This window comes from Ochotona curzoniae, unplaced genomic scaffold (genome assembly GCF_017591425.1).
Source record: "Ochotona curzoniae isolate NIBS_2020 unplaced genomic scaffold, NIBS_Ocur_1.0 contig_2321, whole genome shotgun sequence".
In the NCBI taxonomy this organism is placed as follows: domain Eukaryota; kingdom Metazoa; phylum Chordata; class Mammalia; order Lagomorpha; family Ochotonidae; genus Ochotona; species Ochotona curzoniae.
Genome location: NW_024465421.1, coordinates 1,068,936 through 1,093,160, shown reverse-complemented (window position 1 = coordinate 1,093,160; position 24,225 = coordinate 1,068,936). Strand labels below are relative to the sequence as shown.

General features: G+C 49.2%; 2 protein-coding genes across 3 annotated transcripts in view; both read left to right on the top strand.

Annotated features, from left to right (window-relative positions):
• The first annotated feature begins 9,485 nt into the window (after nt 1-9,485).
• Nucleotides 9,486-15,096, top strand: MRPS17 (mitochondrial ribosomal protein S17). Its single transcript, XM_040973776.1, has 3 exons — nt 9,486-9,558; nt 11,087-11,226; nt 14,249-15,096. The coding sequence occupies exons 2-3, from the start codon at nt 11,104-11,106 to the stop codon at nt 14,513-14,515; spliced, it is 390 nt and encodes a 129-aa protein (XP_040829710.1). The 5' UTR covers nt 9,486-9,558; nt 11,087-11,103; the 3' UTR covers nt 14,516-15,096.
• A 1,887-nt stretch (nt 15,097-16,983) lies between these two features.
• The window catches only part of NIPSNAP2 (nipsnap homolog 2), a 31,003-nt gene continuing 23,761 nt past the window's right edge, over nt 16,984-24,225 (top strand). For both annotated transcript variants that reach the window (XM_040972772.1, XM_040972771.1), the window contains exon 1: nt 16,984-17,101. In XM_040972772.1, coding sequence (XP_040828706.1) covers nt 17,010-17,101 — 92 coding nt within the window. In that variant the 5' untranslated portion in view covers nt 16,984-17,009. The remainder of the gene's footprint in view (nt 17,102-24,225) is intronic.

Below are 24,225 nucleotides of genomic sequence, written 5' to 3'. Positions count from 1 at the left end.
GTACAAGCGCTTAGGCCATCTGCTTCTTCAGGCGAGTGAGCAGGGAGCTGGGATGGAAAACGAGCAGCTAAGACCCAAACCGGCACTCCGTTAGGGCATCAGTAGGCTTAGCACTCTGCACCACATTGCCAACCTGAAAATAATCCCTCTTGAAATTGACAGGGCACGCTCTAGAACCCAGGGCTCTGAAGTGTAAAGAATGCGGAGCCTGGGGATTTGCGGGATAAAATCTTACGAGACTTTTCTGTAGGGATGGCTATCTTTTTTTCTGAGTAGATAGTAATAATGAAAAATGCACAATACTACTAGCGTTATTTTTCAGACATAGCTTTATACATCCATAAATACCTTGATGCTACAGATCTCCATGAAGCATCTTCTTTGTATCTTTTATTCCTATATCCTCTAAAGATGAACTCTTTCTAGGTATTTATTTCTTTGACTTGAAAGTCAGGCTTACAGAGGAGGGCAGACATTTCCCATCCACTGATTTCCTCCCCAGATGGTCACAATGGCCAGAGATGAGTTAGTCCGAAGCCTGAGGCAAGGAGCCAGAAGCCTCCACATGAGTGTAACATCCTAAGGCCTTGGTCCATCCTCTGCTGTGTTTCCTGGGCCATTAGCAGGGAGCTGGATTGGAAGTGGAGCAGCTGGGACTAAAACCAGCACCAACCTGGGATGTTTGTGCTACAGGCAGAGGTTTGGCTTGTTATGCCACTGCTCCAGCCCCTCAACTTGTTGCTGTCAGCAATTCTCTGCCATTTTTCCTTTTTCTTTTTCCTTTTTTATGTATATTTTCTTTCATTATTATGATTTACTTTTTATCTTGTCATTTTATTTTTATTGTCTTATTTCTGTCTGTTGTTTACATTTTTGGTGATTAACTCTCCAAATGTTGTCTACAATCCACAGCACGTATAATTAATTCTCTTGTGTGATAAGACTGCTATCAGACCTATATTATTAAAGTTATGTTCTTAAAAAGGACCGTGGACTTTCTTCCCAGAAAATCCAATGGGCAAAAAGCCAGTTAGGATCTTGTTGCCCATAATCAAGTTGATGTTACCTTCTTAAACGTTCTTTTCATCCTGGTTTGTAATCTGCACTTCTCTCTTCTAACCTATCTATGCATCTTGACCTGCGTCTTGTCTTTTGTGGGTCAGTCTGGTTATATGGGATGAAGTCAGGAAGGGTCACCCTGGGGTGTGTCCCTCCTGAGGAATCTCCCTGGGAGGATTTGTAGGGCTACTTTTTCTTGGTGCTGCTCCCCTGCCTGCAGCATCCTTGGCTGGGGGTGGGGGTACGGGGAGTGGGGGGAGAGCCTGCTGACAGGCTCTTCCGTGGAAGAGAACTTTCTGTTTTTCTTGGGGGGACCTTCCTGCTGCCAACCTCATCTCCATCACTCACCATTCCTCCTAAGCTGAAACTGTCCTCTCCGTGGGAGGGCTTACACGGCCACCTGCTTCATCCAGATCATTCATAACCAACTCCTCCTTGGGGGGTTGGGGGGGGGAAGACTTCTCTCTCTCTCGGGTTTGGAGGAAGAGCTGGTTCTTGCGTGTTATTATCCTGAGAAACCTGCCTGGGCTTTTTCTTTTGCTTCCTCTGAGTTTTTCAGGAGCCCCCTCCCACACCTAAGGGGCGCTGCTGCTGTTTGCCAAAGACACCCGAGCAGGTGCAGCCAGTGCTTCTTCTCCTGCTTCTCCTGCTTCTCCAGCTACCTAGTCGCCTCCGCAGCTGCTCCTCTGCCCGAACCATGGCTTCCTTCATGGCATCCGGATTCTTCCATGGAATCTCTGCAGTCTACAGGATTGCTACTCCTCAAATTCTCCTCCAAGCTTCTCCCCAAATACGGTCGTGGGTACCTCAGAGTGTTAGAGTCCGGGCTAAAGCCCCTGGACATCAGGGTGCGAGCTAATCGACCCCCAGAGAACGACAGAGTCTCACTGGTAATGCAAACAGCAAACAGAGTTTATTGCGCCAGCATGCTGGGGTCAGACCGCACTTGGGGCACACAGGCCAGCCAAGCTGGGCAGTCGGACCTCGAACAGCCCAAGACAGAAGCTTAGATAGGCCCTTTTGGGCTGGGAAATACATCAAAAGTAACAACCTTAGACATGCTCATTTTTATGGCCTTCAGGCACAGGCAGCCTGTTCTGTTCCCATACCCATTATCTGTATGGCTCATCCCATTCTCACAGCCTGATCTTCCCCTGTTCCTGGGACCGGAGAAGAATTGTGCCCTTGCCCTCCTGCACCCGGGTTCACAAAGTTGCAGGACAGCAAAGAACAGATTTATCACTGAAGCGGAATCCTCCCAAGCGCCAGGCGCCTCCTGGCCTAGCAAAGTAGCAGTTTTCTCTACACAAAGGAACCTCACACTGCCCATTAATAGCATTTTACCCACACTCTAACAAGAGAAGCCATCATTTCCTTAGGTAATATCGTATTTGTTGACCGGGTATCAAGAGAGGTAACTTTGTTCTTGGCAGCTGCCCTGCCAATAAAGATAAAGTGGAAAAAATAAATCTATATTTTGGTGTGTTACTACTTGTCTTCAGGGCTCTGGAAACCTGACAGGATCACAAGGGAAACCAGGGGATTTAAAAAAAAAAAAAAAAGAGCTGCTGGATCTAGCTCAGTCTGTTATAACCAGCCATCTTATGAGAACTACCTTTTAAAAAAGGATTTAATTTTTATTTGAAAGTCAGAGCTACCAGAAGAGAAGAAGATATACGTAGAGAGAGAGAAATCCCCCATTCACTTGTTTCCAAATGGCCACAACAGCCCACCCAAAGCCAGGGGCTTCTTCCAGCACGTGCGTGTGGGTGCAGGGGCCCAAGCATCCGAGCCATCCTCTCTGCTCTCCCAGGCCATCAGCATGGAGCTGAATGGGAAGTGGAGCAGCCAGGACATGCAACAGCACCCTGTGGAATTTCAGAGTATTAGCCTGCCACCACTGCGCTTATGTTTTGAGGCCCTACTTCCTAGTGGCTAAAATCCTCGCCTTGCACACACCAGGATCCAGTAGGGCCACCGGTTCTAATCCCGGCAGCCCCAGTTCCCATTCAACTTCCTGCCTGTTTCCTGGGAAAGCAATCAAGGACGGCCCAAAGCCTTGGGACCTTGCACCCGCATGTGGGAGACCCAGAAGAAGCTCCTAGCTCCTGGCTTCGGATCGGCTCAGCTCTGGCCATTGCAGTCACTTGGGGAGTGAATCATCAGATGGAATATCTTCCTCTCTGTCTCTTCTCCTCTCTGTATATCTGACTTTGCAATAAAATAAAAATCTTAAAAAAAACACTGGATGCAGATGCAAATGTATCTAAACATGTCATTAAAATCACAGACTTGGGGGACAGTGTTGTAGCTGTAGGGTTAAGCCCCCTTTTGTGACGGTGGCCTCCCATATCCTTGGTTCCTGTAAAACAAAATCTGTTAAGCTGCGGTAGATGATACGAACCTCCCTTTTGTATATATTTTAACTTTTTGACACTTCACCTTTTCCTAAGCCACCTGGCCTGTTGTCCTATCATCTTGGTATAAGGATCTTACTGGCTAGCATTATTTAAAGCTTTCATGGACTTCGTTAGTATTGCTAATGACGTCATCGAGCTCCTTCTTTCGGAAGAATGCGGTTTTCATAGTCACTGCTTGGTGGAACGCTTCGTCTTGGTGGTAACTTCATCTCATTGTGAAATACACCGTCAGATCCTCCATCTCAGAGAAAAAACATGTGACCACCAGAGCTGATAAACTATTGGACCAACTTCTACTCTAACTATTCAATTCTTTCGATACGTTTTGTTTGTTTGTTTGTTTTTAGGATTCCAACGTTTTCCACGATTTGTCTCGTAGTCCTCATGTATAATATCTCCTCATTAAACAGGGACAAATATATATACATGTATGTACTTGGGTGTATAGGCATGCGCATAATTAGCATGGCAAAAACACAAATTTCTTCACGCGTTATTTGCCTTCTAAATTGTATGCTGCATTTTAACCAGGTGATACTGTTTGCTATGAAGTACAGTTATGAACATTTGACATGTTATAAAAATAACTAGTTCCAATTACCCATTTTAAAAAATATTTTTCATTGGAAAGGCAGATATACAGACAGTAACATCTTCTCTCCACTGGTTTACTCCTTAAGTGGCCATAATGGCCGGAACTAAACTGATTTGAAGCCAGAAGCCAGGAGCCTCCTCCAGATCTCCCACAGAGGTGCAGGGTCCCAAGGCTTTGGGCCGTCCTCGACTGCTTTCCCAAGCCACAAGCAGGATATGGATGGGAAGTAGAGCAGCTGAGACATGAACTGGTGCCCACATGGGATCCAGCAGATGCAAGGTGAAAACTTTAGCCACTAGGCTATCATGCCAGGCCCCCATGATTTACTTAAAAAAAAAAAGTGTCTCTCCTCTCCTTACAAGAGGCACCCACCTCCTGGCTTTCTCGTGGGAGGGACTTTCTCTTCCCTCTTTTTCTGCTCACCTGGTCCCTTTGCAAATAAAACTTCTCTGCCTGCAAATAATATAATATAATATAATATACTTAAAATATGTTGAACTGAGACATCTTGGCCAGTGGAATTTCTGTTACACCAGCTTCCTTAACTCCTTTGTTGTAGTTTTCCCCAAAACTATCTCCATTTTTAAAAGTAAATTGTGGGCCCGGCTCGAAGGTCTAGTGGCTAAATCCTGTCCTTGCATATGCCAGGATCCTGTATGGGTACCAGCTTGAATCTATTTCCCATCCAGCTCTCTCTGTCTCCCCTTATCTCTGTGTATCTGACTTTCCAATAAAATAAATAACTCTTAAAAAAAAAAAAAAGTTAACTGTTCCAGGGCTAGCAGTGTGGCATTGCAGGTAAAGCCACTACCTGCAGTGCCAGCGTCCCACATGGACACCAACTTGAGACCCAGCTGCTCAACTTGCAATCCAGCTCCCTGCTAATGTTCCTAAAAAACCAGCCAAAGATGGCACAAGGTCCTGGGTTCCTGCACCCATATGGGAGAGCTGGAAGACGCACCTGGGCTCCTAATCTAGGTTGGGTCCAGCCCAGGCCATTGCAGCAATTTAAGGACTGAACCAATGGAAAGAACATTCTCTCGCTCTCTCTTATCTCACTCTTGCTCTCTCCCTCACTCTCACTGTAACTCTGCCTTTCCAATAATAAATAAATATTTTTTTAAAAAAATTCTTAAGTTGAAATTTCCCCTGGAGACAGGTAAGAGTTACACAGTAGTTTGAAAATAAACATCATGTGGTTAGAGAAACTGTGGTGTATCTACTCCATGGAATATTACTCAGCCATTAAGAAGAATGAAATGATACCATTTGCCACTAGATGGTCCCAACTAGAGATCATTATGCTCAGGGAAATAAATAAATCCCAAAAAGACCAATACCATATGTTCTCTCTAATATAGGGAAGCCCTCACGCAAAGTGGAATCTATAGTGATGGAGTAATGGAGGCTACCATATCCAGATGTAAAGACACAAGGCAACATGCATCGCTACTTCTAAATCAAAAATGGATTCCCAATGAAACTGTTAGACACATCTAGACAACGGGATGCTGGACTGTCTGGCATTGTCTGTACCGGCAATGTCGAGGCACACTTAAATCACAGGCTGATGGAATTAGAACTCCTGAGGAATAGTTATACTACTGTAACAATATGTGGAGAACCGGTCAGGGGGTGGGAATTGGAAGCGGGGGAAATCCCAGACTCTATGGAATTACATCATAAAATTCAAAATTAAAAGCAAAAATTAAAATTAAAAAAAAAAGAATAAAAGCATCATATTAAAGAAGTAACGTTTGCCAAGAAATGGTGACTGCTTAAACATGGGAGAACCAAAGACGCACCACAAGGAGAGTATGGTTAAACAGGTTTTCTATTTCCAACTTTAACCATTTGATTAATTTGTCTGCGACGAGAATTAGGAGGTCTTGGGTAGATTTAGGCTGAAAGAATACCAACATTGGAGGATCTTACTCTTGGCAGGGAGTCCTGAAGGCGCACAAGTCACAAATGAAAACAAGTGGTCTTTGATCTTCATGTCCCAGCTGTGCTTCACTCTGGCTTCCTGCTAATTTACAGACTGGGAGGCAACAGAAAATGGCTCAAGTGCTTGGATCCATGTCATCCACGTGAGAGACCTGGAATGAATTCTGGGCTACAGACTCCAGCCAATCTTAACTGTTGTAGGTGTTTAGGAAGTATATCGGACAATGGAAGATATTTTTGACTCTATGTCCTTCAGATAAATACATGCATTTTTAAAAGATTTATTTTCATTGGAAAGAGATTTACAGAGAAAGGGGAGACAGAGAGAAAGGTCTTCCATCCATTCATCCACTCCTCAAATGGCTATAACAGCCAGAGCTAAGCCAATCCAGAGCCAGGAGCCAGGAGTTTCTTCCAGGTCTCCCATGAGGGTATAGGGTCCTAAGGTTTTGAGCTATCTTCACTGCTTTCCCAGGCCACAAGCAGGGAGCTGGATGGGAAGTGGAGCAGCTGAGACACAAACTAGAACCTATATAGGATCCCAGCGCTTGCAAGTTGAGGATTAGCCAAGCGGGCCAACATGCCAGGCCCAACATATATTTTAAATCAAAGATTTATTTGTGAGCCTGGTACAGCTACCACCTGGTGGCTGGAGTCCTTGCATTGCAGGCACCAGGATCCCATATGGGCGCTGGTTCATGTCCCAGCTGCTCCACTTCCCATCCAGCTCCCCACCTGTGGCCTGGGAGGACAGTCAGTGATGGCCCATGGCCTTGGGACCCTGCACCTGCATGGGGGACCTGGAAAAGTCTCCTGGCTCCTGGTTTCAGATTTGCTTAGTTCCACCCATTGTGGCCACTTGGGGAATGAACCAGCAAATGGAGGATATTTCTCTCTGTCTCTGCTTCTCTTTGTAGATCCAACTTTCCAATAAAAGTAAATAAATCTTTAAAAAGAAAGATGTATTCATTTTATTTATTTGAAAGTCAGGAGTGACTGATGAGACAGACGCACAGAGATCTTCCATCCACTGATTCAGTTCTCGAATAGTCACTGGGCTAGTTCTGTACCAAGCTGAAACCAGGAGCCAGGAAGTCCATCCCAGTCTCCCCTATGGCTGGCAGGGCTCTAGGCACTGGGCCATCTGCTGCTGCTTTCCCAGCTGTGTTAGCAGGAAGCTGGATGAGAAACAGTGCAGCCAGAACTGACCCGGTGTGCTTCATATAGTGTGTTAACATTGTAAGCAGCATCTAAATCCACTTACCACAACACAAGGCCCAATGCTAACTAATTAAATCATCAAATTTTAATTAACAATATTTTAATCGATGTGAAGGAATAAGATAGAAAGTAAAAGTCGAATCTGTAGGAATGAGATCATTTTAAAATTAGACTAATGGAGTTAACTATTTGGGGACAATATTTTAAATTTATCAAATAATCAGTTTTTCAAATTGATTAATTTGGTAAGTTGATAGCTTGGGATGTAGTACAAAGTCACCTTTACTGGATCTCAATTTGATGCAAATTGTGTTTGCTGTTACGCCAAGGTCAGACCTATTTCAGATTTATTGCAGGTTTTTTTTTTTTCTGCAATATAGAAAATTCTAGCAATGACCAAACATTTCATCTGCATTGTATCAAACCTAAGTAAATTTTCCAATTAACATCTACTGAGAACTGGCTGTGTATAACTGACTGGGCCCTTCTCATAGGCACACAGTTCCAACAACCTTTCAGAATAAAGACATATTCCCATTTTTCAGGTTTGAAAGCAACGCTCGACATTTTAGGTGGCTTTTAGCGGTCTACACAAACCCCCAAATCGTAGGTCCAGCATTGAAACTCTAATCCACATGATGCGAACGCTTCCGCGACAATCTGAAACGATACTGTGACAGCTAACAATTTTATCAAAATGTGTGACAGAGCGCAAGTCAGAATTTTTATGTCCCATGCCTTATGCCTCATGTGTCACAGAAGAGAAATTGCAGGTGGTTGCTCTCCTGGGCTGAGGTTCTGGCATTGTTCATCCGATTGTCTTCTTTAATTTGGGAAAAGCACATTCTTGGGCCTCGCACACTGAGCTGGAATCCACGGGTTGAAGTGTAGACTCTGAGTCGTAAGCAGTTTTCAGGGGATTCTGAGTACTGTACCCCTTGCTGGTCTAGCACCACACCCCAATAGTCCACAGAAAGCACGTCTCTCACAGCATTGACAGGAAGCCTGTCCATAAGCCGAGGACCATGAAATCGGCCATTCAGATTTGTTTAATAAAAACAGAAAAAGTTCACATTCCTCTTTCCAATTTCATTAAACACTGTTGGACCACATGTTAACTCTGCCTCATTTGCCTATGACTTTTCTAATTGCTTAGTTTACCGTGTTAGAATTCTACAGGAGCTGCACCTAGTTTGAGGCAGACAGCCCGTTGTACCGGGATGCCTCTCCCTCTCATAGGGACTCTATATTTCCCAGTGTTCTCTGAGGACTGTAGCATCAACCTCAGAACTCAGCAGAAAGAAAACTTTTTTTTCCCCCCTCAATCGTTGCAGTGGTGGTCCCAGAACTTTGCTCTTTGAATGAGTGCTTGTTTTCCCCGCCTTCCTTGACCAGCTGCTAAACTGTCTCAAGAGCAAAAAAATCCCGCCTGTGCTTAGACCCTCAAACTGTCAGACCTAGCAGTCTGGCAGTGTTTGTTGTTGCTCTGAGCAATTTCCAAAGCGCCTCATACACTCCCAGTCTGCCCTTGAGAAAATGTCAGTCCCAACCCACACATGCACCAGATTACCCTGCCAGCTCCCTCGTCTGCAGAAATAACACCTACAATCTTATCAGTAACAAAGACCTACAGACATTTATCTTGAAAGCAGCCAGAGGATTGATGATTCCGATTTTCAATTCCTGTATTTAAAATTTGCTATGTTCCCATTTTTTTTTTTTTTACTTCTTTATCTTTGGCCCAGAAGAATGAGGTAGAACATGATGTTTTAAAAATATTTTTCTGAAAGGGAAAGTAACAGGGAGACGCACAGGGCAATCTTCCACCCAGTGGTTCATTCCCTAAATCTCCGCAACGACTAACACTGGGGAAACATCATTTATTTTAGGGCTAGAGATAGAGAAACAGTTCTATTGAGCAGGCGGGTGACTGCCATCTTAATGTCCCGTGTATTGCTGTGATTCGTATTAGAAAAAACGAGTGTATACACATGTAACTAAACATGTAACATGGTACCCCACATAACAATCTCTTGTAAAAAAAAAAAATTTTAATGCCACCATTCTTTAACACCAAAAAGAGTTATACCTCCTTTCCAACTGCCACCCCGTTGCTTCAATGCCCAATGCCTCAGAAGGTGTAGGCGACCAGACAACGAGCCGCCACGGGCACACAGGGAGAAAGGAAGTGGGCGGAGTCCTGGCCAACTCCTGCCAATGAACAGAGCTTTCCGGGGCGGAGCCTGCGTGCGGCGTGACGCAAGCACGCTGCGGCCCGCGCTCGGTGGCTGCGAACCTGGGCTGTGGGCTTGAGAGGTGAGCCCGGGTGAGGGGTGCTGCATGAGAGGGGTGCTGCGCGGGTCGTGGGGTGCTGCGCGGGTCGTGGGGTGCTGCGCGGGTCGTGGGGTGCTGCGCGGGTCGAGGAGTGCTGCGCGGGTCGAGGGGTGCTGCTGGGTTATGGGGTGCTGCGTGGGGAGAGGGGTGCTGCTGGGTTATGGGGTGGTGCGCGGGTCGTGGGCTGCTGCGCGGGTCGTGGGCTGCTGCGCGGGCCGTGAGGTGCTGCGCGGGCCGTGACGTGCTGCGCGGGTCGAGGGGTGCTGCGCGGGAAGAGGAGAGCTGCGCGGGCCGTGGGGTGCTGCGTGGGGAGAGGAGTGCTGCGCGGGTTGTGGGGTGCTGCTGGGTTATGGGGTGCTGCACGGGTCGTGGGCTGCTGGCGCGGGTCGAGGGGTGCTGCTGGGTTATGGGGTGCTGCGCGGGTCGAGGAGTGCTGCTGGGTTATGGGGTGCTGCGCGGGTCGTGGGGTACTGCTGGGTTATGGGGTGCTGTGCGGATCGTGGGGTACTGCTGGGTTATGGGGTGCTGTGCGGGTCGTGGGGTGCTGCTGGGTTATGGGGTGCTGTGCGGGTCGTGGGGTGCTGCTGGGTTATGGGGTGCTGTGCGGGTCGTGGGGTGCTGCTGGGTTATGGGGTGCTGTGCGGGTCGTAGGGTGCTGCTGGGTTATGGGGTGCTGCGCGAGTCGTGGGGTGCTGCGTGGGGAGAGGAGAGCTGCGCGGGTCGTGAGGTTCTGTGCAGGTCCTAAGGTGCTGCACAGTTCGTGGGGTACTGCGCGGGTTATGGGGTGGTCAGGAGCTGTTGCGCGGGTGCGGGAGTGCTGTGTGTGTGGAGAGCTGCTTTGCCAGTGCTGCTGCGCTAGTGGAGTGGTGTTGTGGGTGCCAAGGTCAAGGTCTGGGTCCCAGGGGAGGCCACTCCTCCAAGGGCTGGCTTGCTTGCCAGTGGCGGGGCCGTGAGCCTTGAGGGAGAAGGGACTCTCAGCAGTGCCAGCCAACGTTCATTTGCCCCATTAAGCACCTTCCTTGAAGCACGGGTATGATTAGGCCCTGGTGGTCTGGACACTGAGGTTAAAGCAGGTTATAGTACAGTAGTTGAATGCTCCAGATGATTCCATCGCAGACAGGGTGAGCCCTCAGTCCTGCTAGTGAGCACCCCGGCCCAGGTCCTTGGGTCACTCCTGTCCGATTCAGAACCCCGCAATTTAGTTCCTGCTTCCTGGCTTCAGCCGGGCCTAACCCTGGCTGTGATGGACGTCTAGGAGTGGGTCAGCTACTGGAAATTCCCTTCTTTCCTCTGTGTGTGTGTCTTGAATAATAATAACTAATAAACCTGGTGGGGAGCTGAATAATTAAGGACATTGCATATTCAAAAGGGTGAGGTGGAAGAAAATTTGGGAATATGAAGCATGTGTAAAGTGTGACTCTAGAAAACCAACAAACCCTGTTTTTGAACTTCGGTAGTTCTTTTGGCGAGTCTCACCACCAGAACATTAAACTTGAAATTTGCGTTTCAGGTGACCAGAGCCACGTAATGTCAGTTATCCGTTCGTCTGTCCACGCCAAGTGGATTGTGGGGAAGGTGATTGGGACAGCAATGCAGAAAACTGCTAAAGTAAGAGTCACCAGGCTTGTCCTGGATCCCTATCTATTAAAGGTAAGGACCTGCCGTGTTTTCTTTCCTTCTGAAGAATGACTCATTTTTATTTCAAAGGCGGATTTACTGAGAAAAGGAGAAAGAGCTCTTCCATTCACTGATTCAGTCCCCAAATAGCCACAACAGCTGAAACTGAGCTGATCTGAAGCCAGGAGCCAGGAGCTTCTTCTGGAACACGCACATGAGTGCAAGGGCCCTAGGACTTGAACCATCCTCTGTTGCTTTCTCAAAGATCATAAGCAGGGAGCTGGCATCGGAAGTGGAGCAGCCACAACTCAAACCGGTGCCCTGATGGACGATAAGCCTGTTGAGCCATCACGCTGGTCCCAACAGCGTTCCTGTGTTCAAGTGGCGCTGATAAATCGCCTGCTTGGATTAAATTGTGAGCAGAAAGACATTTCCCAGCTGGCAAAAGTGTGCCAAAGCATCGTGCTGGTCAGTGGATGTAATGTGGTTCACCCTCTCGTGCCAGGACCACAGAAGGTTCATTTATTTCAGTTCAGTCTGCTAACTGTTGTGGTCCTTCTGTGTGCAGAGTACAACGGGGGACCGTGTAGGACACCACATCCTTTCCTCCCAGCTTGCTGTAGGAAAGCCAACCCCTCTTAGCAGACATTGAGGCTGAAGCTTGGCGTTCTGTCCAGAGAACCAAGGGAGGAAGGTCACTCCAGGGATGAGGAGCAGGTTAGGGAAGTTTGCCATCGGAAAGCAGGAAATTCTAAAAGGAACAGCCAGCCGATGGTTAGGCGAGGTTGAGCCCGGGCACTGTTCCCCATGGGAATGGCCAGGACAGTTGGAGCTGCACTGAGATGCTTTGTGCCTTGGCTTCCCTTCTTTAAGCAGAAAGAAAGCAAAGGGTGGGAATGGGCAATGGAACGTCCTGCACAAGTTTCAAGATGGAAGTGATAAGGACTGAATTAGAGAGAGAGCTCTGAGTTGGAGTCGGGAGAAAGCAGATTTCAGGAAGGAGCAGGGTGCTATGTTACACGTGCACAGGTAGTTAGGAAAGCTGTTTATGTAAGAGCAGAAACGTAGAGCCCACTGAAGAATGGGGGGTGAGACTGCTGGTCTTAGGAGACCGTGGTTGAAATAGTCATTCCTGGGCCCAGCGTGGTAGCCTAGCACCTGAAGTCCTTGCCTTGCACACTCCAGGATCCCATATGCGCACTAGTTCTAATCCCGTATGGCCCTGCATCTCATCCAGCTCCCTGCTTGTGGCCTGGGAAAGCAGTGGAGGATAACCCAAAGCCTTGAAACCCTGCACCCGCGTGGGAGACCCAGAAGAGGCTCTGGGCTCCTGGCTTCAGATCAGCTCAGCTCCGGCCATTGCGTCCGCTTGGGGAGTGTTAATCAACGGATGGAAGATCTTCCTCTCTCTCCTCCTATCTGTATATCTAACTTTGCAATAAAAATAAATAAATCTTTAAAAAAAGAATTAGTGATTCCTGTTTACCAGCTGTGCGTGTCATTTAACCTCCCTGAGCTTTCTTTAACACTTATTTTATTTGAAAGGCAAAGTTACATAGGAGAGACAGAGAGAGAGAGCTCCTGTCACTGGTTCACTCCCCAGATGATCAGGAGGGCCAAAGCTGGGCCAAGCTGAAGCCAGGAGCATCTTCAGGATCTCTCCTATGGGCGCAGGGGCCCGAGCAGTTGTGCCATCCTCTGGCTGCCCTCCCGCATGTATTAGCAGGAAGCTAAGTCAGAAGTGGAGCAGCCGCTAACAGAATTTGCACCTGTTACTGATGAAGTTAGCCTGCTGGGAGAAGCCCTCTCTCCTGCTCCATTCCTCCAGATAGAGGAAGGGAAAAAAAAAGTGGAAACAGTTGTCTCATTCACTTTCCTCCATTCCTCAACCCTTCCCACCCTAATCAGTGGTCCACATGGGCATCCATCCTTCTCAGCTCTAGAAACATCATCAACATTTTAAAGGAAGAGCTTGCACCCATGTGGGATGCTAGTACTTCAGGTGGCAACTTAACCCGTTTTGCTAGAGTGCCAGCCCCAAACATGTTTTTCTCCTTTTCTCAGTACCTGATACAACAAGTAGTCTTGTTCCAAAGAAGACATGCTTCTAGTTACTATTTGAACTTATTTATAGTTCTTGGAGGCAAACTCAGAGCCAAGTACTTTATGTACATTAGAAGGTTTAAGGGTTGGGAACCTTTTGTCTACTCAGGACCATTGGATGTTCGTGTTGTCATTCATGGACCATATAAAGTTATCAACTTAAAAAAATTAGCCTGGGGCCTGGCACGATAGCATAGAGGTTAAAATCCTCGCTTTCAGCATGCTGGGATCCCATATGGGCGCCGGTTCTAATCCTGGCGGCCCCACTTCCCATCCAGCTCCCTGCTTGTGGCCTGGGAAAGCAGTCGAGGATGGCCCAAAGCTTTGGGACCCTGCACCCGCACATGGGAGACCTGGAGGAAGTTCCTGGCTCCTGGCTTCGGATTGGCTCAGCTCCGATCGTTGCAGCTGCTTGGGGAGTGAACCATTGGACAGAAGCCAATGGTTCTTCTTCTCTGCATATCCGCCTTTTCAATAAAAATAAATCTTTAAAAAAAAAATAGCTTGCTATAAATTTTACAAAACTGCAAATTCTACCTACAGTGGCTTTTACAGTGTCAGACCAAGCAATTTCGCATGCCTTATACTGCCCACCGGCCACGCACCCCCACCCCTCCTCCGAGGGGTGTGGATAGCTTTATCTGGAGTAAAACAGCTGATGGAGAATGTGGCATTCTCATAGACTGGAAAAAGATAATGGGAAGGAAGGTAGGAAGGGACGGTCCTAGAGCCGGGGTGCTGAATTGCTCGAAAGCTCCATGACAAGTTCAGCTCTGGCACATCCTCACACTTGTACCAGGAGTCTCTGTAAGCACCTCATCTTTCCTCCCCTCCCCCCAAGCCCCCCCAAGTCCCGGCTTGTTCTCTGTGCCTTTCCATTGCTTTGCCATAGTCTACCCCACGTTGCCTGATCCCAGAGGGGAGCTCCTGATTTGTGCCTTTGTCTCCACAGTACTTCAATAAGAGAAAGACCTACTTTGCCCACGATGCCCTTGAGCAGTGCACGGTCGGGGATATTGTGCTCCTGAAAGCTTTACCCGTGCCCCGGACAAAGCACGTGAAGCACGAACTGGCCGAGATCATTTTCAAAGTGGGCAGGGTGATAGACCCGGTGACGGGGAAGCCCTGCGCGGGCACCACCTACCTGGAGAGTCCACTCAGTGAGGAAACCACCCACGTGACCCAAAGCCTGAAAGAACTGCAGATCTCGGCCCCTTGAAGGAGGAGCCAGAGAGACGGACCCCTTGGCTTTGCGGAAATGAGAGCTGCCTGCTTTTCATCACAGACCGTCCACTGTCACCTGTAGTATTTATGAAATAGCTAAAGGTGAATGAGGTAAAGGTCTTGCTATAATTTTGTTTTTGTAAGAGCTTATGATCCAGTTTCAAGTTCTCTTAAGTAAACATAACTTATGTTACACTGAGTGTGCCTAGCGATCTGTTTTAGAAGATGTCCTATTTTTTTGCTGCTGTTCCTGGGAATCTTGGGCTTATTTGAGAAATTCTGTTTGGGAGAAGAATTCCATTAGATAGAAACGCAACTGCATTCAGTGAATATTTTTGATAATAGGTACTAAAAACAAAATTTCTTCTTTTTTATAAAATATTTTATTGTTTTGTGATGCTGTTCTACAGGCTCTGAAATTCCCCCTTCCTTCTCCCCAGATCCCCTCCATCCCACTGATTTCCCCTATATCATTACAGTGGGGTAGTCCTTCATAAGCAGTCGTAAGTCCATCATTCTGCTATTTAAGCGTATCCTGATATTGTCGATATGAACAGTGGCACAGAGCCCAGCATCCTGTTGTCAAGATAGATTTAGCGTTTCATTGAGAGTCCATCTTTGTCTGGAAGTAGAGATGCATGCTGCATTGTATCCTCACATCTGGATGTGACAGTCCATTACACAGTTACTATACATCCCCTTAAAAAATGAAAAGCCATAAAGCAACATCGACAACAGGAAGAAAAATAAGTTTTTAAAAAATTGTGTTTTCCTTCTGAGATGAACAGTTCCAAGGCGGAAATAGTCAGTGTGCCTGTGGACACCTTCAGCTTTTTTTTTAATAACTGCGTGGATATGTAGAAAATGAGTTGTAAAAAGTCGTATCACTTAAACCCTGTACCAGGAAAGCCTCTGGGTTTCCAGCAGGTGGAGCTGTGCGGAACCCGTTAGCCTAGCATTCCCCAGAGCGCCTGGTTGGCTTCCCCAGGTGGTGCAATGAGCCGCAGGCTTGTGCCACAGCTGAGCGATTGAGTCCGAGCCGTCTCAAATACAAGCTGAAGTATACCCCGTAATGTACCACTTCAAACAGCTCTTTCCTGAAAATCTCAGTGTAGAGACAGCTCCAGGGAGACGGCATGCTTGTCCTAACAGCTTTGAGCCCCGTCACGCTGCCACACCTGAGAAATGAGTACTGCGCCCTCCCTGCGATATAAAGCACTAATTTAGTGGAACTCCCAGGTCAGGCTGACAGTGCAGAAGGAAAATGCAGCAAGGCCAGCAAAGAAGTGTCCAGTGACCTTTCAGTGGGATGGACTTGACAGCGTTTGTCTCATCAGACAGAGCTGAGAACTCGGGGCACGGCGGCGGACTTGGCCTTGGCGCGGGGCAGGCTGGCGCCCTCCACGCTTGAGGCATGCGGCCTGCATGTGCCTCCTCCTTCTCTGCAGGACTGAGCTCTCCTCCGCCTGGCCCTTTGGGTCTCCACGGCCTCGCTGAGTCTAGATCAGTAATCCCGCCCACAGCCACACACACACACACAGCACTGGGGCTCCCTTCTCACCGGCTTGCAGGGGAACGGGCTGGGGCAAACCCTTACTGCTACCTTTCTGTCCTCCCTGGTGATGCCTGGCGCCAGCGGAGCTTGGCCTCCTAGATGACCAGCTGGAGAGAGAGGTCCAAGGCCGAAAAAGCCTGTTCCTGCTATCCACCTTCGCCCTACTCCCCACGCGGAGACTGGCCCAGCCTTGAGCCACTTTCCCTGACCTCTGCTGCAGCCGCTCCCCTCCTGCATGCCTTGTGCACCCCCCCCCCCCGGACTGCGGTTCACGGCTGTTAACCTTGAGGAGGGTACCCTTCGTAGTGCCTTCCAGTCCCTTGCTCAGGGATGAAGTCGTGTCTTCTGATACGGATGCCCTCCTATTGACCAACCCACCTTCCTTTGGGGACACTCTTCGCTTCCCAGCCAGCACGGGTTACATACATGCTCCCCGTGTGCCCCCCTTTCCTCTGTGTGCCACCCCTTTCTGGCACGGGTACATCCCACCCACCCTGGACGTGACACCTCATGGTTTACGCCCCTGGACTGAAACGAACAGCAACACGGTTATGCCATCCGAGACTACAGGAGAACTTGCTTCTCTACCCAGAACGTTTTTGTTAACAGTGTAACCCCTTCTTGGTAATGAAACATTTCTTTCAAATCATCCGGGGACCAGCCTCTCTCCTTCCCGGGCCGTCTAAGCCACAGCGAGGCTCTTCTTGTGGTTTCAAGCCCTGCATGCCACGCTCTCCTGCCCAAGGGCACCCCTTGTGCCCTTGCCGTGAACTTGGTGCGCTCCGCGCCGGCCTGGAGCGGCTCCCCCTGGCAGCCGTGCCCCGCACTGCAGGAGCGCGCCCCGCCCCAGCCCGGTCGGGCCCCGCCGGGGGAGGGTCCGGCGGCGGCGTCAGCGGAGGCGCCCGGGCGGCGGGAGCCCAGGAACCGGAGCAAGATGGCGTTCCGAGTGCTGCGCGCCCGTGGAGCGGCCTCGCTCGGAGGCCTCCTGCAACGAGCCGCGCCTCGCAGCCTCCTGCCCAGGCTCCGGTAAGCCGCGCACCAGGGAGCGGCCGGGGAGGGGCCGCCTGCGGGGCCGAAGGGCGCGCGCTCCTGGGGCGGCGGGTCTCCATCCCGGCCCGGCGCGCGGCACTCCCCGTCGCGCGCCGGGCTGCCAGTGCCAAGGGCGAGCCGCGGAGCAGAGGCGGCAGGCGGCAGGCAGCGGGGCTCGGCAGGCCGCGCTGGGGCCTCGTCGAGGGCGGAGAGCCTCCCGGCCCACCGGGCTCAAGGTCACGGCGGGGACGGGCCGGGGCGCGCAGCTCCGCCCTCGCCGCGGGAGGCGCCGGCCTGCCCCGCGCCAAGGCCACGTCCGCGCGCCCTGCCGCGGGGGCCTGCTGGACTGTGACCCGAGTGTGGGCCGAGGCAGAGCACGCGCCTGAGGCGTGGGGTCTGCACGCGGCGTGCCGGGTGTCTGCAGAGGGGGGCCGGGTCACTGGAAGCCGGGCAGGAGCGCTTGGTGCCGGGGACCCCCTCGGTGGAAGAGGGGGTGCGAGAGCCAGGCTGTCACTCAGCGAAGTCACTTGATCAGTAATCAGGATGAAGTATTTGTAGGGGTTTCGTGTTGGAGCCTTTTGGTTTTGTTTTGCAACAGCATCTGTCCCCTTGGCATTTCCACGTTAAACAAAGCCCCTGTTAACCTACCTGTAGATTTGCTCTTTAGCTTTCCTATGGTAGTTTGTTTGCTGCTGCTGCTGCTGCTGCTGCTGCTGCTGCTGTGCTGGCGCTGAGTAATACGGATCTGCCAGAGGGTGAGACACAGACACACATATGGTAAAAGGTGTTTGAATCCGCTTTCACAACCTTCAGACTCAGCCAACTTACACCTGCTCTGCAAGTTGTGCGGATTATGATGGGACTTTGGAAAGTTCGTGGAACACTTAGCATCTTTTTAAAGATTTCTTTTGAAAGAGAGACAGAGAACTTTCCCCCACATAGCCTCAACAACCACGGCTGGGCCAAGCCCAAACCAGCAGCTTCATCCTGATCTCCCAGGTGGATGGCAGGGGGCCCAAGCACCTGAGCCGTCTTCTGCTGCTTTTCCTGGGCCTGTTAGCATCCCTGCTAACAGAATACATCAGCCACATCAGAAGTAGAGCAGTCGGGATGAGAACTTGTGCATGCTGGTAGTGCTTTTGCCACTATGCCACAACACTAGCCCCACCCCCTCAGTCCCACTTTATCTTTAAATTACATTTTCTGCATGCTTTTGGAAACCCCTCCTCACGCTTGCATTTAAATTTGGTGTTTGTTTTCAAGTTGATTGACAGGTTGGCGTTATTTTTATGGTCGTTGATCGCCTATGTGGGTTTTTTCCACACAGCAATATGAACCTGTGAAATTTCTGTTTTGTTCGTTTTCGCAAGAGGCAACTAAAACTGAAAATATTTACCCCGTGTGTTTACCCAAGTTACGCAAGGTTACGGAGTCAGTAAAAGGGGTTTGAACTGGGTTTGCCCCCGTACCTCCGCTTCCCACTAGGGTCAAGCCTCGTTGACATTGGAACCCTTATCTCTGACCTGCTTGGTCCATTTGCTGCTTCCTGCCTGGTCTCCACTCTGCCCCGATTGAAGCCATCCTCTAGGACTCAGCCTTGATTCGGTTGAGTCACTGATTTCTGCCAACTGGTGCGTGTGTAGGACGAACTCGAAGCTCTGCTGAAGGGGACGGGACATGATTGCCGTGGTCACTCACAGACACCTGTGTGAGCTCATATCTGGCCCTCTGAGAAGGTGCCATTCAGCTGAGACCTGAAGGGTCAGTGGGTGTGGAAGACCCGAGTGAGGGGCAGGCACTACTGGAAACCCACGAGAAGGGCAGGACAGAATCTGCGAGTGAAAGGGGTGTTGGCTGGAGGAGTAGTGGCCAGGAACAGGGCTAGATGGTTCCACATCTCACAGGACACACCGAGGGCCATCAATGCCATCTGACATCATCCAGACTGTGTTTAAGAGATGTGTTTGGCTTTGGGGAGGAGGTAGCATCAGCCAGGTAAGCGGGGCTGGCTGTGTTTGCTAAGTGTTGTTTGTTCCTTGCGCATGGGCACCTGTTGCTCTGTTGGCTGTTAGGAAATGTCAGTATAAACAAGATAAGGTCTCAAGGCCAGGCAGCAACTAGCTAGTAGTTCAGAGAGCCGAGGGGCAGACAGGATTCGGAGTAGTTTAGACCCTGGTAAAGTTGTGAGACGGCCAGGCCTGCCGTTCAAATGAAGTGGGCAGTTGACCATGTGACTGAAGGAGAAGCCTGGATTGCAGGTAACGTTTGGGAGCCCACAGTGATAGGAAGGCTAAATGCTGATTGGCGCTTGAGTTTCGTTAGACTGTTCTGGGATCGATTGAAAATTTTCCTATTCAAAAGGGATGGATGAGATTGCTTGAAGAAAGAGTGTGGGCAGAGAAGGGGCTGAGGTGTGTCAATATTTACAGGCTGGATCTAGGAGAGGGAGCCAGCACGAGATACTGGGAAAAGGCAGGCGGCAAGGTCACTGTTGTGTGGCAGTGGGCAGGTGTTTCAAGGAAAGGGGTCAGCTGTGCCAGGCGCTGCCAGCTGGGGTATTGTAGATGACCTTGGATGATCAGTTTCTGGAAAGGAGGAGGACATTTTTCTGGGAGACAGCCCTGTCTGCGCATTTGCCAGCTCATCTTCCTTAGCTCTGCTTGGCATCAGGCCCACCTAACACTCGCGTGCCACAGGCACTCGGCGTGCAAGCAGTAACCAAGATTTAACTTCTTTTCCTGCTCCCAAGGCTGCCCCCTCTTGCTTCCTCTCTCACTTCCAGTTGTAGCACACCCTGCATGCAAGTGGCCCAGTCCAGAAATGCAGGGTTGTCACGCAAGCCCATCGCCCCATTCTCCTTGACGCGATCTGTCACTGTCTGGCTGCAGTGTCTGGCCACAGTGCGTCTTGATGCCACCTGCTCCATCCGCGTTGCCCTGGGCTCAGCCCTCAGCAGAGCACTTGTCTTCTTGCTAAGAAGGTGGGCTTGGAGACTTGAGGGAGCAGTGAAGGAATGCTCAGAGGACGCATTGTGTTAGAAACGTCATTGTGATGCAAGGCTTGAGTGGTGATCCTGATCCCTCTTCCACACCCTGCCCAGAAAAGCTGTAAAAACAGTTTGGGGAGACACTGGGGGCATTTTATTGGGAAATAAACATTAGATGTTGCCGGAGCATCTGTGTTAAGAGGGATGAGAGTGTTCATTTTGTCTTTGTCCTTGGGAGATACATGCCGGCACATTCGAGAGTAAAGGATTGCGCCTACACTGTGTTGTCAAAGCAGAGACCATTTAAAATGTGAAACTTTGATAGTTTTAATCCACATACAAGGCATAGAGGTCTTCATTGCACTGTATCAGCTTCTCTGGAGCTTTCCCAAGTGAAGAAACAGGGGAGCATATATGTAGCACAGTGTGGTAGACGGACTTTTGGGGTGAACGCAGGAGTCCACCTCGGGAGCAGGTCCTTCGTCAGCCACCTGCTTCCCTGGCCCGTGCTTCTGCCGTCCACGGAGTTGCACGCTCTTTGGCTTTGAGCAGTGCTTGAGCCCTGTGTAAGCTAGCCTTCCTCCCACAAACACCCATCAAACAGCCGCTTTTTATCTTTCAAAGTCTCTAATAAGTCCCTCGGTGAGTTGGGCCCCATCTTCCCCAAGGGGATTGTGGTCCCAGCCACCACCTTGTGCCGGCATCACACTGGGCTTGGATGGAGTTTGTTATGCAGCAGCAAACAGCTCTGTGATGTCAAGGCCAGCTTTGTTCATCTTTGTGTCCTCAGACTGGCCCAAAACCTGGCATGTGCAGGACGCAGTCAGTAAATATTTGAAGATCGGGTGATTGAAGGCCTCGGTGTTACTGCCGCCTCATCCGGACACCTGAGTGTTAAGTGTGTTTTTCTCCTTTTTATTGTGTTCTGATTAAACAGCAGCACATTCTTTTAAAAAAAAAAAAAATTTCAGGATAGCTTTAAATTTACAGAAGAAACTTTTTTTTTTCACAATACCTTTCTAAATATGCAAAATGTTAGCGTTGCCCTGAGAATTCCAAAGTCCGCCCCCCACCCCAGCTCCCCTACTGCTGTTGCTCATGTGTTAGTGTCCTTGTCACATCCACAGAACACTCCCAACTTCCCCCACTTGTTCTCCCATCTGTTTCCTCCTGCCCCTCCATTAACGCCGTCCTCCACATGCGGTCATGACGTGTGTCTTGTCTTCTCACTCCAGAACCCCTGGACGTGTTCCTTTCCCTGCCGCCATCCTTTTGGGCCGTGCAGTGAGAGTTAGTGACCGCTCCCTGTGTGTGGGGTACTGCTGGGCAGGACCCCCCAGTGGGAAGCATCCATGTGACCTGCCCTTCCTGCTGCTGTCACCTGTCACTGCCAGGCTTCTTTTTTTTACACTCAGCTGTTTTTTTGGAAACTTGCTGGCATTGCATCATGTTTGGGACAAAGTCCAGCTGATGGGCATGGATGGAATCGAACAACCTGGCGCCCTGCCCTCCGGCCTCTGCCCTACTGTCTTCCCACTCCAGTCTACCTCCCCGCATTCTTTACTCTTCCAGAAATAGGATGGACCCATTTCATGATCCACGCCCCATGCTATCCCCTTTGACCACAGTTTTCATCTGCCCTGTGCAGCTGTCTCACTTGCCCTCCAGGATGGAGCCAAACTGTCTACAGAGGTTTTTCCCAGGCCATGCCCTGAGATCCTACAGTGTGTGTGTGTGGGTGTGTGTGTGTGTGTGTGTGTGTGAAAGGCTGTGGTATTCAAGGAAACCCACTGAATTCTTCTGAGACTGCACAAACTGAATCGTTTGGGTATCCCCAGAGCCTGACACGTCACTCCTGTTTCTATTTAAAATCCCCTGTTTTGTAACATGTGCTGCTTCCTGCCCTCTGCGATGTGCCACCCAACGTGGGAGGAGATTTCAAAGAGCTCATGGAAAAACAGAATGAAAAGTGGGTGTTCAAGACACCCTGGTCTCACACTGGACTCAGCTCTAGCCGCTGACTCCAGCTTGGTGCTACGCCCTGGGAGGCAGCAGGGAGGGGCCACTGGTACCGGAGACCTTGCCACTCATGTCCGACACCTGGATTGAGGTTTTGGGCCCTAACTTCAACCCAAGGGAAGATGTAGGGGCGGGCACTCTCCTCTCTTTGCCTCTAATTTTTTTCTTTAAAAAAAAAAAAAGACTAGAGCATATCTGCTTTAAAATTTTTGAGTTAAATTTTTGGAGGTCTGGGCTTAGCATGGTAGCCTAGTGGCTTAAGTTCTCACCTTGCACCCGCCAGGATTCCAAATAAGTACAGGTTCCTGTCCCAGCTGCTCCACTTCCCATCCAGCTCCCTTGTTGTGGCCTGGGAAAGCAGTAGAGGATGGCCCAAAGCCTTGAGACCCTGCACCCATGAGGGAGACCCGAAGAAGGCTCCTGACTCCTGGCTTCAGATCAGCTCAGCCATTGAGGCCACTTGGGGAGTGAACCAAGGAACAAAAGATCTTTCTTTCTGTCTCTCCTTCTCTCTTTGTATATCTAATAAAAATAAATAAATCATTAAAAAAAAAGTTGAAGTCCATGAATGTTTTTTCCTAATATGCATATTTTCATTTACTTTTTAAAAAATCTGCCCTAAAAATAAACTCATACTTTTAATTCATTTTTCTGCAAGCTTTTTGAAACACCATATATCGGACCTTTCAAAGACTTGTAGCTCAAGAAGCCTCTGCCAGCTGTTGGCACAGCTATGCCTACCCCCTTCTGCGATTCAGCTTGAATGGCCCCATGGACTGGGCACATGAAGCAATTCTGGTCAGCTGACACCACTCACAAACAATTTCAAAGTTTGACAGTCAATTGAGGATAATTCAGGGCTGGATTTTTCCATTTGTCCAGGATATTGCTAGCCAAGTTCATAAGCAGACACACCTGTGTGTGTGTGTGTCCTGTGATGCGTATTTTCTAATCTCATCCTTGTTCTGCATATTTAGTTTACAAAACATGTCTAGATTCCTTATTTTCCCACCCTAAGGCAGTTCCCTTTGCTATTATTACAACATGGGTTGCATGCTCAATTATAATAATGCTTTGGTCCTGTATAGTGGCACAACGGGTCTTGCATCCCATGCGGTCACTGGCTTGAGTCCTGGCTGTTCCATTTCTTTGTCACTATTCCTGGGAAAGCAGTAATAGATGGCCCAAATCCTTGGGCTCCTACACTCCCATGAGAGATGTGGCTGGAGTTCCAGGTTCCTCGCTTTCATCTGGCGCAGCCCTGGCTGGTGTGATTTGCAGTGTGAGCCAGCGGATGAAGGGTCTCTCTCACCAGCCAATGGAAATATCTCTTCCCTCGCTCCCTGTATCCCTGACTTTCAGATAAATAAGTGAATCTTTAAAGATAATAGTTAAACTAGATTGAAGTTTGCAGTTATATCTAGGCTCATATTTTTACTTTGCCGCTTAGCTCCAATTGTTGGACCTGTCTGAGCCAATCTTTAAAATGTAATAATACCTACGTTGTGGATGGTTGTAGGCATTGAATGAGAAGACAGACACATTGCTTAGTCCAGTCCTTGGCAGAAATTTGTGATTCTTTAATTACCTTTTGAGTTGTAAGATGATAAGAAGGCTTATTCTGAGAAGATTTTGTGGATCTTTCTCCTGCAGATATAACCTGGCAACACTTTATTTCCTTCTAAAGTAGTAAATGCTATAGTAATTAAAGCCTAATAAGTACGTAGGTGTCCTATATGTTTATTTCTGGAAGGATATATTAAAAATTTACTATTGGTGTTTGCCTTTACGATGATCGATTTTAAAGGTTTATTGATTTACTTGAAAGTCAGAATTACAGAGAGGAAACGTCAGAGAGATCTTCCATCCACTGGTTCGCTCCCCAGTGGTGGCAATGGTTAGTGCTGAGCCAGACCAAAGCCAGCAGCCAGGAGTTTGTCCAGTCCTCCCAGGTGGGTACTGGGGCCCAAGGATGTAGGCTGTCCCCTTGTACTTTTCCAGGCACGTTAAGAGGGAGCAGCCAGGACAAACTGGGATGCCAACGTTACAGGCCATTGCTTTGCCCTCTAAACCACAGCACCAGCCCCTAATATTTCTAAGGAAACTTCCTAGGGTA